This window comes from Dromiciops gliroides, chromosome 1 (genome assembly GCF_019393635.1).
Source record: "Dromiciops gliroides isolate mDroGli1 chromosome 1, mDroGli1.pri, whole genome shotgun sequence".
NCBI lineage: Eukaryota > Metazoa > Chordata > Mammalia > Microbiotheria > Microbiotheriidae > Dromiciops > Dromiciops gliroides.
The window spans coordinates 145,895,717-145,909,761 of NC_057861.1; the positions used below are offsets into that span (position 1 = coordinate 145,895,717).

A 14,045-nucleotide genomic window follows, 5' to 3' on the forward strand; every position below is an offset into this window, starting at 1 on the left:
TCCAGAACTGAACATGGTATTCCAGATACAGTTAGATCAAGTGAGAGTATAGTATGACTATCACCTTCCTCATTTCACTAACTTATCAAGATCCCATATAACATTAAAGTTGAATAGAACCTCTAGTTCACCCTTCTTAAAGATGAGTAAACTGAGACCCAGAGATGTAAAATGTTTTGTCCAAGATAATAACTAAATAGCGGTAGAGCTAGGATTTGAATCCGGGTCTCTTGACTCCATTCTAAGGCCCTTTCCATTATACCACACTTCTAGTCCTAGGATCAGACTCTTTAAGCTAGGGAGACTTGTGTTCAAATTCTGCCTTTTGAACTTACTAGCTATAAGACTATAGACAAGTCTTTCCTCTATATAACAGAGATAATATCTGTAACAGTTTTTAGGAGACCAAATAAATAACAGTGATTTGCAAACTTGAAGGCACTAGAAATATCAGCTCATCATGCTAATAAATCACCATTTTTATAATCATTATAACCAGAGGGTTACTTCACATCTCTGAGCCTCAATATACTCATCTGTATTATGGGGGCAGGGTAGTAGAGAAAGAGGAGAATATGACAGACTAAATAACCTCTCACAGCCTGGGGTCTCTCACTTCTTTATTCCCTTTGGGCCTTGGTTTCTGTAAAATGAATGTTGGGTTTGATGACCTATGAGTTTTTCATTTCCTTTATTAAATTATATATTATTACTGTGATCCTGAATATACCTTTTTTGGGGGGGTGGGGCAATGAGAGTTAAGTAACTTGCCCAGGGTCACACAGCTAGTAAGTGTCAAGTGTCTGAGGCCGGATTTGAACTCAGGTCCTCCTGAATCCAGGGCCAGTGCTTTATCCAGTGCACCACCTAGCTGACCCTCTGAATATACTTTTAAAACTATGTCTCAGAAACTTTATCTCAGTTGGAATAAGCGCATTGAACATTATGTTTTATCTCTCTTGAAACAAAACAGAAATGGAGGATTCTGCAGCTTAAAAAGAAATTAAAAATTCATTTTAAGATTAGAGGAGCTGATAAGAGAGCTTCTTTGGGGGAACACAAGAAATACCCATCAGAAATCAAACAAAATTACCACAAGCAGCTTAAAGTGATCTCCTCTACTATTTTGTGGAAACCATCTGTTACTGAAAACTTAAATTCTTGCTATAAAGTTCTCTTAAGGGAATCAATACATAGACTACTGAAAAATATATAGTACAACCTTGGCTTTTCAGAATAGAACCACCCTTCCAGAACATTCAGATCAAAAAAATCCCTCTAAGCCACAAATCTTTTGTGGCCAAGAGATTATATGCAACCTTCTGTGTATAGCTGAATTGATGAATGGAAATAATAGAGTACTTTGACTAGTTTGTCATAAAAGGTCTCCTTTGCTTAAGAAGGTGACAGACGACAGAAGGGACATTCAAGAATTTAAACAGAAGAAAGATGGAGGAGAATGGCAAAGGTCAGTGGTGGTAGTCGGCAATTAGAAATAGTAATTTCTACTACTATTGAGTAATAGGTGAGCAGTGGACCAAGTAATCTGATTCTCATAAGACCTAGTTCTGGTGCACCTGGGATTGCATATATTACAACTTCTGGAACCTTTTAAGCAGAAGATATGTTAGAAAGAGGCAACTAATTAAAACCCAAGGCTGATGTTTTCAATAAAGCACTTCCAGGGCCATACCTGAAGCTAGGACTCATTCAGCCCATACCTTCACACTATCTATATCTCATTGTCCAGTGATATGAGTATCACATCATGAAAATGAACCCTAATCATCAGTCTAGAGAAGGTTAAATAATGGTCAGTGTGCTCTGTTTAAGAAGGTACATTTTTTTTTTTAAGTGAGGCAATTGGGGTTAAGTGACTTGCCCAGGGTCACACAGCTAGTAAGTGTTAAGTGTCTGAGGCTGGATTTGAACTCAGGTACTCCTGACTCCAGGCCGGTGCTCTATCCACTGCGCCATCTAGCTGCCCCAAGAAGGTACATTTTTACAAAGATTTACATCAAAAAATACAAAGAAAAAAGTGTCTGAACTTAATGGGTTAGTTTCAGCTTTACAGAAAACTCATGTTTCAAATAAAGGCAGAATTGATGCAGGTGCGTATTCAATCTGCAGCTGCTAAGAATTTGGGAGGGCTCACTAAAATATCAGACAACATCAGGATCTAAAAGGATCTTGGTAGGCTAAAACAATGAGCTGGAACTAATGAGACAAACTTTAATAGGGATAAATGTAAGGTTCTCCATTTGGACTCAGTAAACAACTGGATAAGTATCAGATGGTGGAAGTATGGCTGGGTGAGAAACTATGGGGAGATTTTAGTGGACTTCCAGCCAATTCTAATCTAAGGGCATATCAGTAGGAGCATATTATCCAGAAGGAGGGAGATGATCAATCAACAGAAAAGAGAAGACTCAGGAGAGGCGATGCCTGCCTTTGAGAAGTTAAAGGACTGTTGTGGGGAAGAAGAATTCACTTTGTCCTACATGCGTAGAACTTGGAGCAGTGGGTAGACCTTGCAGAGAGGCAAATTTCAGCTTGATATAAGGAAAATTTCCTATGTATCTAAAAAGGGAGTGGTCTGCCTCCAGGCAGTAATGTTTTTTCATTGTAGGCCTTCAAGTACAGCAGGAGTTCTTGGGTTTTTTTTTTTTTTTTTTTTTGCGGGGCAATGGGGATTAAGTGACTTGCCCAGGGTCACACAGCTAGTAAGTGTCAAGTGTCTGAGGCCGGACCCGAACTCAGGTACTCCTGAATCCAGGGCCAGTGCTTTATCCACTGCGCCACCTAGCCGCCCACACAGCAGTTCTTAACCTTTTTTTTTTTTTTTAAAGAAAAAACCCCAAGGCTTTCTCAGACCCTTCTGGCAGTCTGGGCAAGTCACTTAAAAAACCCAAATTCTCTGTTTGCTTCAGTTTCTCCAACTGTAAAAAGGAGATAATCGTAGCACTAATCTCAGAGGGTTTCTGTGAGGTTATAAGGAGATAATATCTGTAAAGCATTTAGCAAAGAGGCTTGCACATAGTAATATAGTGCTATGTAAATGCTAGCCAGCTGTTATTATTATTCCTGGAATCTACCCATGGAGCCCAGAGGTTAAGAACCCCTGAAAGAAAGCCCATAAGACTATTTGTTAAGAATGTAAAGGAAAAGATTACTATTCAAGGCATGGATTACAATATATGGCCTCTGAGATTCTCTCAAACCCTAATGGGTTTATTATATGCTAAGGACTGTATTATGTCCTGTAGATACATAGAAGGGTAGAAACAGTGCTTGCCTTCAGGGAACTTACATTCTAAGAGGAGATAACATGGAAATAATGATATAAAACCTATATGCAGAGCAGATGGAAAGTAATACAGAAGGGGAACGCACCAGCATCTAGGAGGACTCAGAAAGTCCAAATGCAGAAGGTGAGATTTGAGTTGAGCTTTGAAGGAAGCCATTGAAACTAAGAGGCAGAGATGACATGTCACAGGAACCCAGGTGGGGGGAGATGGTCAATGCAAAGGCATGGAGATGGAGCTACAAGTAGGCCAGTGTGCCTGGATGGAAGAGTTTGTGGAGTAGGAAATGCTTTAGAGTTTATACGAGTCTGGAAGTCGTAAGGAGTCACTGGAGCACATTAAGCAGGGAGCTGACACTGTCAGATGTAAACTTTTGAAAAATCACCTTGGCAGTTGCAAACAGCACCTGTTCTTTCTCCTTCTCCCTCTATTCCTCCTGGTCTTCATGTCTTTTTGTGACATCTCCCCATCTTTTTTCTTTAAGCCCTCCGAAGATGCTGACTTAGACCAGGATAAGGTTTTCTGTAGCAATCCCCTTACTGAACTGCTGAGGAAATGGAGGCACAAGAAGCGACTTCCAAAGGGTCGTACTGCTAGTTAGTAGCAGAGCTGGGAGTAGAGTCCAGAAAAGCCCTGACTTTTCAGCACTGAACCACACTTTGGACCTGTGGGCCAAATAAACTCCAATACATCTCAACAATAAGTCTTTGGTAGCCAAGAAATGACATATGAGTGATCTCCTTCCTATGAATGGATCTGAACTCAGGTCTTTCTGACTTGAAGGCCAGAACTCTATCCACCATGATACCATGCTGTCATATCAGGGAACTAACACTATTTCAGCCCTTAAAATCTTCTCGGTCCTTTCTTCACTTCTAATTTGGAATAAACTGAGGCATGAAAAAGGTGTTGTGAGTTGTTCTGATCAGGCAGAACCAAGTCTGCAGACTCTATTTCACCTCCATCAAATAGACCACACCGCTTTCACTGACTGAAAATGGAATTGTATGTAGGTGAAATGAAATAAAGTAATCTAATACTTACCATTGGGGAAAGCTAACACACTGATGATGAGAAAGAAGAAAATAACAGAGAGGATGCCTTTCCAAATATTGTCTTCTTGAACAGAATCATCCCTGAAAATAGAAAAACAAAATCAAATTATTGTTATATTTTGGTTACAGCAGTATCCTTAGAGCGTTACTGTATATAAAAATATAGTCTTCTCCTTAGACTTCCAGTCCAGGATATTTTTTTTTAATAAGGAAATTGAACTAAGAGAGGAAAGTGGGTTGGTGCAAACAGACACATTCAGGAATTAGAGTAGGGATAAGTGGTTGTGAGAAGCTCAAATATGGAAATAAATGTCTGAAACACCCAAACAATAAAGGGGGCAACACCGACATCCCATCCTAAATCCTGTCCTACCTGTGGTTTTCCTTTATTCTCTTCCCTAATAGACTCCATCATCCTAGAGATGTTAGGGGTCTTGGGCCCTGCTGTCTCTCCCATAGCTAAGACCACACCTAAAGAAATGACCTCTAGAGGCAGGTGAGAGAGACAGCACTCACCGTAGGAGCTATGCTGGAGCCTTTCTGTCCTAAAGCCTTCCTTGATAAAGTTAAATGGTGGTCAAATGACTAAATTAATGATGAGAATAGGAAAGAAAGAAAAAAAAAACTGTGTAAAGAGAAGTTTAAAAAAAACAGTGGGAAGAAAAAGATCATATTCATTATTGAAACAAAGGAACTGTGAGCAAAGGAAAGGAATAGAATTATCATAACCCAAGGAAATTTTTCAAGATTGACAAGAACCTCTACATGGAAAGAAAGAGGAGGATTCAAAATTTACATGAAGAGAGTCTAATAACACATTTGGTGACTGAAAGAAGGGGAAAAATGAACACTGAGAATATTAGATTAGGTAACAGGAAGATTATCTGAATTATTGATAATGATTGAAGGTAGGGAGATATGGGAGGGAATTAAGTTCAGCCTTTCTATTATTGTGTTTGAGTAGATAGTAGAAAAATAAAAGCAAGATGAGAGAGCAGGAAACATGAGACTGATCTGAAGGGGAAGAAGATAATGTACCCGACTGAAGGAACAGAGCATTACAGTAAAAATGCTAGTAATAATTACTTGTTTCCAAGGAAGGATGATAAGAAAAGAACATTTCTAGTGGGAAGGCAAAAAAATCAAGAGAAAAACTAAGCAACAGGACTGAACAGAGTGAAAAATTTTAAAGGAGAGAATAACTGGAAAAAAACATCTAAATTATCCAAATTATCCATATACTTGAAGAAGTATGAGGGGAAACTATTTTGGAGGGCAAAGATGTCTCAAAGGGTTTACATGTCTGTATGACTGTTGTTTTGATTAGCCACTGAACTATGGTTTTACAAATGACAGAAATTAATTTGCTCCAAGGCCAGTGCTATCATATTACACTTCTGTGTGCTCACATGACATCAAGGCTGCTAAATATGCAACATGGAGAAGTGCCATCATGTAGGCCACACATTCAATTCACCTGTCATTCCAGAATTACTGACAGATGAAAAAACAAACAAACCTGTAGGTCATTTAAAGAATGGGGATCACAAAAGTAATATAATTTAGTTTATCATTTTGATTAACCTTATTCTGATATGGGACAAAGACCTGAGTGCTCACTTCATGAATTCTTAAATATATGATTAGAAACAAAAGCACAGCATGGAAGTATTATAAATTAGGCATCATGACAATGCTGCAACTCAGTCATGGTCATCAGTGTTACTGTGCTGAACACAGCCTGTGCCCTGTAGAACTCTTATGACCTGTTCCAAGGGCAGACCGACTGGAAAAACGGAGGGAATTAATGTATCTCCATTTAGAAAATGATCCCTGGGTCACATAAACGTCCATAGCTAGAATAAGAGGTGTGACAAAATCATATCTTGAAATGTGACTGACAGAAGGGACTTTAGTGATCATCTAGGCCACCCCAGTCTCAGACACTTACCAGCTGTGTGACTCTGGGCAATAAGTACCATAATTTATAGAGCATCTACCATGTGCCACAGGCTATGCCAAGTGCTTTACAAATATCTCACTTAGATAGGCGGAGCCAAGATGACAGAGGTAAGGCAGTAACCTCTCAGACCTCCCCACAGGATCAAGCCAAAAACCTCCAAATAATGACATAGGACAATTCCTGGAGCAGTAGAACCCACGAAAGGACAGGGTGAGATTATTTTCCAGCCAAAGATGGCTTAGAAGGTCAGCAGAAGGGGTCTGCTGTGCCGGGGCAGGAGTGTAGCCCAACCTCGGGGTTGTGCTGATATAGATCCAGACCCAGGTTGCACTGTGAAAATCCAACCCCAGGCTGGTCATCCAGACCCAGGATGGGCCTCACAGATTCAGCCCTAGGCTGGCCACCCAGACCTGGCCACAGTGATACAGATCTAGACCCAGGTTGTACCATGCAAATCCAGCCCCAGGTTGGCCACCCAGACCCAGGCCATGCTGCGCAGATCCAGGCAGGGTGTGCCAGAGAAAAAGACCTTCAGAGCCTCTGAATTGGCTGCAATGCCAACGTCTTCTGGAACTAAGCTCACAGTCTGGGAACCAGGAAGTAGTCTTGAGTGGTGGTGGCCCAGGGTGGGACCACAGGTTCACCAGAGTTATCAATCTCAAGTGAAACCAAATTTTGTTTCCTGGCTGAAGAACAAGAAGGCCTGGGCTTATTTACAGACTAGAACACAAGCCAGGTGAGTGAAAAACCTGCCTCTCCTTAAATTGTACTACCTTGGACCCCCTGAAGCTGAGGACAGTGCAGTGTGGAAGCAGTGCCCCACTTTAAGAAGGAGTTAAAAGTTAAGAAATAGATTGGCAAGATGAGTAGACAGAAAAAGATGCAGACCATAGACAGTTTCTTTGGTGACAAGGAAGATTGAGGTACATCCTCAGAAGAGGATAGCAATGTTAGAGCTCCTACATCCAAAGCTTCCAGGAAAAATATGAATTGATCTCAGGCCACAGAGGTGCTCAGAAAGGACTTTGAAGATAAAGTAAGAGGGGTAGAGGAAAAAATGAGAGTGATGCAGGAAAGTCATGGAAAAAAGGTCAACAACAAATAAACCCCCTAATCCTCACAACAACCCTGTGATGTTGGTGGTATTGTTATCTCCATTTTACAGATGAGGAAACTAAGGCAAACAGGTTTAAGTGACTCAGCCAGGATCACACAGCTAGTAAGTGTCTGAGGCCAACATTTGAACTTGGGTCTTCTTGACTCCAGGCCCAGTAATTTAACCTCTGTGCCACCAAGTTGTCTCTACCATTAATGGCAAGGCATTTAACCTGTCTGTCTCAGTTTCTTCATCTGTAAAATGGAGATAATAATGGCACCTCGGACCATGTTTGTTGAGAGGATCACATGAGATAATTATAGTGCTCTGCAGTGTGACATCATCAGCATCATGCACTACAAGCATTGTGCTATGCTCTGTCAGTAAGGTTATACTCAGTAGTGTACTTGGTATTGTGCTGGTTAGTAGACAAGTCCTAAGACACCTCTCATGCTAACTACACCTATCTCCTTTATCTAAAATCAACTAAATAAAATTCTTTGAAGTATGGAGCAAAACTAAAACCCACAAAAATAGAACAGTGCATTAAAGAATGACAATCTACTCTCTGGCTTTTTCTTTCCTTTTCTTTTATTAGTATGTGTGGAGGTGGGAGGGGAGGCTATTGACCTGGGATTTCATCAATGTGGGGAAGGCCTAGTGTGGAAACTGTAAGCTTGAATTATAAGAGAGACAGAGATGGGGGAGAATTGCCAAATTAAGTGACCAGCCAGTGGTCACACAGCAGTTCCGACCCAGGTTTTCTAGAAACTCCGGCAGGTTCTCTAACCACTTTATTTCTCACTTTCCATTCATTCCCTTAATGCTTACTGAATGCCTAGGGGCAGGTAGGTGGTGCAGTGAATAGAGCACTGGCCCTGGAGTCAGGAGGCCCTGAGTTCAAATCTCACCTCAGACACTTACTGGCTGTATGACCCTGGGCAAGTCACTTAACCCCAATTGCCTTAAACATCTGGGGCCAATGCCAGTCATCCTGCCACTGGATCCCGATGGCTCTGGAGGATAAAGTGAGTCTGGTGACTTTGTATAGCCCTCCCTTAATTACATTTATGAGTTTGGGGGTAAGTCACTTAATTTCATTTGGGCCTCCGTTTCCTCACCTATAACATGAAGGAGTTGAACCAGTTGGCTTCTGAGATCCCTTCCTTCTCTAGTAGGACCTAGGAAGGTGGGTGGCACAGTGGGTGTGTAGGACCTGGTTTTGAATCCTGTCTCCAATCTTTACTAGCTGTGTGACCCAGGGTTATTGTGAGTATGTGAGTTATCTGTAAAGGGCTCAGCAAGCTTATTAAAGCACTATACAGATGCTAGCTATATTATTGTCTGTCATTCTCCTCCTCCTCATCCTCCTACTTAGTCAAAACCATAAAGCCAGTGATAGGGCAAAAACTAAAACGTAGGAATCCTGACCTCATTATGGGATCCAGGACGACTATTTAGCTTTTCATTATAAATGTAAGTTTTTGTATAAAGTCTCTAAACCGTGAAAATTAGGGAGAGGAGGGAGTCCTCTTTTGAGGACCTCTGAGTAACCATATGGTAAGAACCCCAAGCTGAAGCCATACTCTACCATTTATCTGATAACTAAATAATTTTAACTTAGTTTACAGACTCAAGTTCTTTTTATCTAGTAAGTTTGTAGAGATGAAATAGGAGAGCCACAGAGGCCTAATCATATGTATGACAAATATCTGCAACCAAAGAAATTCAGAAAAGCAAGTGTTCTCCCATACCCTCCAGCAACACAGTGCTGCACCGAGTGATAAAAGTTCTTGGGTTGTAGAAGCTAAGTGAATTTATGAGAAAATATTATGAAAAATGTAATTATTATCACTTTGGTCCTCCAAGCTGAGGAATTTTTGTTTGCAAAGGTTGATTCTAGAAAATTATGCTAGCGAAACTGAGAGCAATTCCTCAAAATCAGAAACTCCAGTACCATAAAGCCCAACACTGGGAAAATTTATATTCAAACTTCAGTTTCTGCCAACCTAGAGAACTGTTGGGAGCCAGATAAATATTCAGACTGCTGATTACCTTGGGAGTGAATACCTAAGTCATCAAACTAAAATCACCTTCATGTCGTTTTTGTAGGAACATTTTTTCCTAGAATTCTGTGAAGAATGCCTGTGAGATGGCTCTTCTCTAACTAAAAGAATGATTCCCCCCCCCCTCTATCTCACCCCCCCCCCATCATTTACTATTGATAGCAGCACTTGAAACAGACTAAGGTAGTTGGAAACTACTCACTATTAAGGATCTTTTCTCCCTATGGAAAATGTAATCCCAGGATACAAAGTAGAAAGATGTAACTCACTTTGTCTCTGGGTCTGAAGGTTACTTTAATTTTTACTCTATAGAAAATAAAGTACGGCGCAGGGTACTCATTTGATTTTGGAATACTTTCATTGTAAAATCAACTAAGGAGAAGAAAAATAGGGTTATTAAAAATTTTTACTAGATAAAAGATTTCACATAGACGAGAAAATGGCATTTAGGATCACAACTGTAGGACTGATTGGTGGCTTTATCTATGTGGGGTTTGGCATAAACAGTGAAATGAAAGAAAGAAAAATAAGATATAACAACTTTTAAAAAAATGAAAGTGCTTACCAAAAAGGTATTTGAGAAGCAAGGACTGAAGTCAGGTGCCATTTAATTATATACATATTTGCTAAATACCTACTATGGATCCAGGCACATGTATGGGGGCTAGGAAAATGCATCAAGGTGATATAAGTGAAGAAAGATAAAATTGAAAGAGCTCCTGCCCTCAAGCAACCTACATTCTACAGACCAGAGAATCCGTGAAGCTTGCTGCAATATAAGGACAAAGTAGAAGGCAGTCTGATTTTAGCTTTGGAAGGGAGGGTCTTAAAATGTTGGCTGAAGAGCTCTGAATTTCTTCAGTAGGCTACTGGGAATCACTAAAAGATTTTTGAGCATGGAAGCAACACCAGACCATGTGCATTAGAAAGATTACTCAGGTAAAATGAGCAGAACCAAGAGAACATTGTACATAGAATCAACAACACTGTGTGATGATCAACTGTGATAGACTTAGTTCTTCTCAGCAATACAATGATCCAAGGCAATTTCAAAAGACTCATGATGGTAAATGTTCTCCAGAAAAAGAACTATGGAGATTGAATATAGATGGAAGCATGCTTTTTGCACTTTTGTTCTTGGTTTTTTTTTTCCTTTTGTTCTGATTCTTCTCTCACAACATGACTAATGTGGAAATATGTTTAGCATGATTATAATGTATAAACTATATCAGATTGCTTGCTGGCTTTGGAAAGGGGGAGAGAAAGAGGGGAAGAAGGGAAGGAGGAAAATTCAGAACTCAAATTTTTACAAAAATGAATGTTAACAACTATCTTTACATGTAATTGGAAAAAAATAAAATACAACTAAAGGGGAGGGGAAAGGAAGAACAAAAAAAAAGATTACTCAGGCAACAATCTGGGATGAGATTATGAAGAGTAGTGAGGAAGTGATATTATTTACAGAGAAGTAACAACTGAAGTCCCTAGACTGGAAAAGAGCTTGTCAGGAGACAGTGGTAGGTAGATAAAGCCAGAGTCTTAGTACTATTTAGGGAGTGAGAAGATTAGTCAATAAGAGAGAAGTAGTTAGAGAGGTAAGAGAACCATGAAAATACAGTGTTAAGGATGCAAAGAGAGAAAAACAAGACAGTTTGTGTGACCCACTCCTCCTATGGCATAAGGTAGGTTAGGAAACTAAGGCTACAGAGGTTTAATAACTTGCTCAGTGCCATGATAATTAAATGAAACCCAGAATTTGAATCCAGGTTTCCTGACTTCAAAGTCAACATTCTTGACACTTGATCAGCAAAAGGCAGTTAATTAACTTCAGTTTCTTCATCTCCTCCTTTCAATAAACAACATTTTAATAAACAAAATTTCTTATTTGTAAAGCACTGCGCAAACACGATAAAGTTATGGTTTTTAAAATATTACTTTGCATTTACTTCCTTATTTAGAACAGGAAGAAGCCTCAGAGCCCATTAATTCATTTAAAAAATGAAGAAATAGGCTGAGGTTTCAGTAACTTGCCCACAGACACAAACGATTAAATACCTGATGTAATATTTGAACTCAAGTCTTCCTGCCTGCAAGCTGAATGCTCTATCCACTTTGCCATATAGCTGCTTTTGAGGCAGGAGCTTTTTCCTTTTTTCCTAGCAAAACCTCTGCTGCCTAGTAGAGTACCTTGCACCAAATAAGCACTTAGTAAATCTCTAATGAACTGTACAGTAGAATTATGGAATGATAAAAGGTATTAAGTTTGGTGTTAAGGAGGTCCTGAGTAACTTGTGTGGGTTTGTGAGTATTATCCATTATATAAAGTACTCAAACATACAAAATAATCAATATAAAATGTGTAAAATGTATATTTGTATATAAGATACTCTATATATTGACATATTAAAATACTCAAATGGATTTAGTATCTCCTGGATAATCCCCCCATGCCTACCCATCCTTTGGCAAAATCTTCCCAAAAGTGTACCCGCTGTGCTGGCGGACTTCCTCACTCTCTCCTGATGTTGCAAGGGTACCACTCAGAGGAGGAGCACTTCAGCCATTCGTTCACCTCTCATTCCTTTCTCTTGTCTATCTTGACCAAGAAAAGTTTAGGGTCAGCCAAGGAGTTCTGCAATTCCCCCAAAGCAGTCCAGCTCTCTCTCATGTTTTTTGAATGGCTAAGAGCGGAATTTCAGTAGTGGTGAGGTGTAGAGTGGCAACATCACAAGGGGCTAAGGAATGCATAATCAGAAGAAAAGTCAAGCCAACAAATGCCAACTACTTTTGCTAGAAATTTGTAAAGTTTGAAGAAAACAGGCTCTGTTCAATTGGCATCTCAAACTCAAAATGTCACAAACTGCCTTTGGCATCTTCTCCTTGATCCTGATTCTCTTCTGAACTGTTATTTCTATTAATGGCACTTCAAATTAATGGTGTTTTTTCAGATACTCAGCCTGGAAAAACCTTCTTATCATACTTGATTCCTCCCTATCACCTCCCACATCCAATCAGTTGCCAAGTCTTGTCAATCTTACCACCCCCCCCCAAGTACTTTTTCGTATCAGCTTCCTCCTCTCCTTTCCCATTCTAATAGAGGCCCTCAGTAGCTCTCAATTGTAATAACCTCATTTCCTCCCAACTTCCAGTTTCTCTATCACATCACTATTGGACTCATCTTTCTTTGTTCATTCAGTCCCCTACTAAACAAATCTCACATGGCTTCCTATTGCCTTCTGAATAAAGGCCAAGCTCCAGAGCCCAGTATTCAAGCGCCATTCTATCAGTATGTGCCCCCAAACCCAGCCTTTCATATCTTAGTACTCATCACATACTCTACGTTCCAGTCAAGATAGAATGTTATTTCCTTATCAATCCTTCCCTTCCCTTTGTCTACAATACATGGAATGCACTATCCCACCCCATCTTTACCTATGGAATCCCTTATCCATCAAGTCATCACCTTCATGAAATCTCCCTTAATTCTTCCAGTCAAAAATGGTAATTTCCTTAAATCTCTCATGGTATTGTATAAATCGCCAACATATTTTAAACATGCCCTATGGTTCCCATGTTATCATATGTTCATTGCAGGCAATAGACCTCAGATATTATTTCATCTTTGTACCACAATAAGTGGCCCAGAACCTTCTGTGCACCAGGCATCTCTCCTGAACTTCTGCATTATTGCTATTTCTGTGTAGTCTTTCCTTGCTAGATTGTAAATTACTGAATAGGCAGAGACCCATCTTATTTAAACTTTTTATCTTCCCCATTGACTGGAACAGTGCCCTGTACACTGTAGGTTCTTAATAAATGTTTGCTGAATGGATGAAAGTAGATGCTTAACAAATGTCTAATTGAATTCTTAAACCAAAGTTCCTTGGGAAATCACCTTCTTCCCTAAGGAGAAGAATGTTTTAGGCTCAATTAGTCAAAAAGACTGATTCTCATAAATTCTGCCAATAGAATTTGGTATTTATAAGTCAAAACCATGAGCTGAAGAAACTGGCAATTCAACGAATCACATATTACCCATTTCCGAGGAACCGTGAGCTATGAATCACGACAAAGAATAAATATGAGGGCACTGCTGTACAATATTATACTCTGAGCTTAAGGCAGAGACTATTCTGGGCCTGCTTTAGATATACAAATACAGAAAGTATTAAGGTGCCTATTCTGAAAGATAAAGAAAATATTCATTAGTATTAATAGTTTTTCATAATATTCATGGTGGCAAATTTAAAATTTAAATATTGGGGAAAACATTCCAGTAACATCTAACTGAATTTGTGTTATGGTGCTTCCAGTCTGCCTAGTTGCTATTTATAAAGCAATTACTGGCAAATACAAACTTGTTAGTGGCTTGTGTTCAAGCATTTTAAACCTTTCTATTGCTAAATGTGAGGTATGTCTGTGTAGTATCTAAGATTACTATGCGAGACTACCTGAGCACTATTCCTAAAGTATTTCTTAGAAGTGTTTCTCATTCTTCTTTGGCATAAGTAATCTTTGAAAAACAGAAAACAAAAGTTTTTAAAAGAACGTACCAAAACA

The 14,045-nt window shown here is 39.5% G+C and overlaps 1 protein-coding gene across 1 annotated transcript in view; it reads right to left on the bottom strand.

Moving 5' to 3' along the window:
* PTDSS1 (phosphatidylserine synthase 1) overlaps positions 1 to 14,045 on the bottom strand; it is a 74,769-nt gene that overhangs the window by 57,515 nt on the left and 3,209 nt on the right. The window contains exon 2 of the mRNA XM_043992820.1: positions 4,350 to 4,441. Coding sequence (XP_043848755.1) covers positions 4,350 to 4,441 — 92 coding nt within the window. The remainder of the gene's footprint in view (positions 1 to 4,349; positions 4,442 to 14,045) is intronic.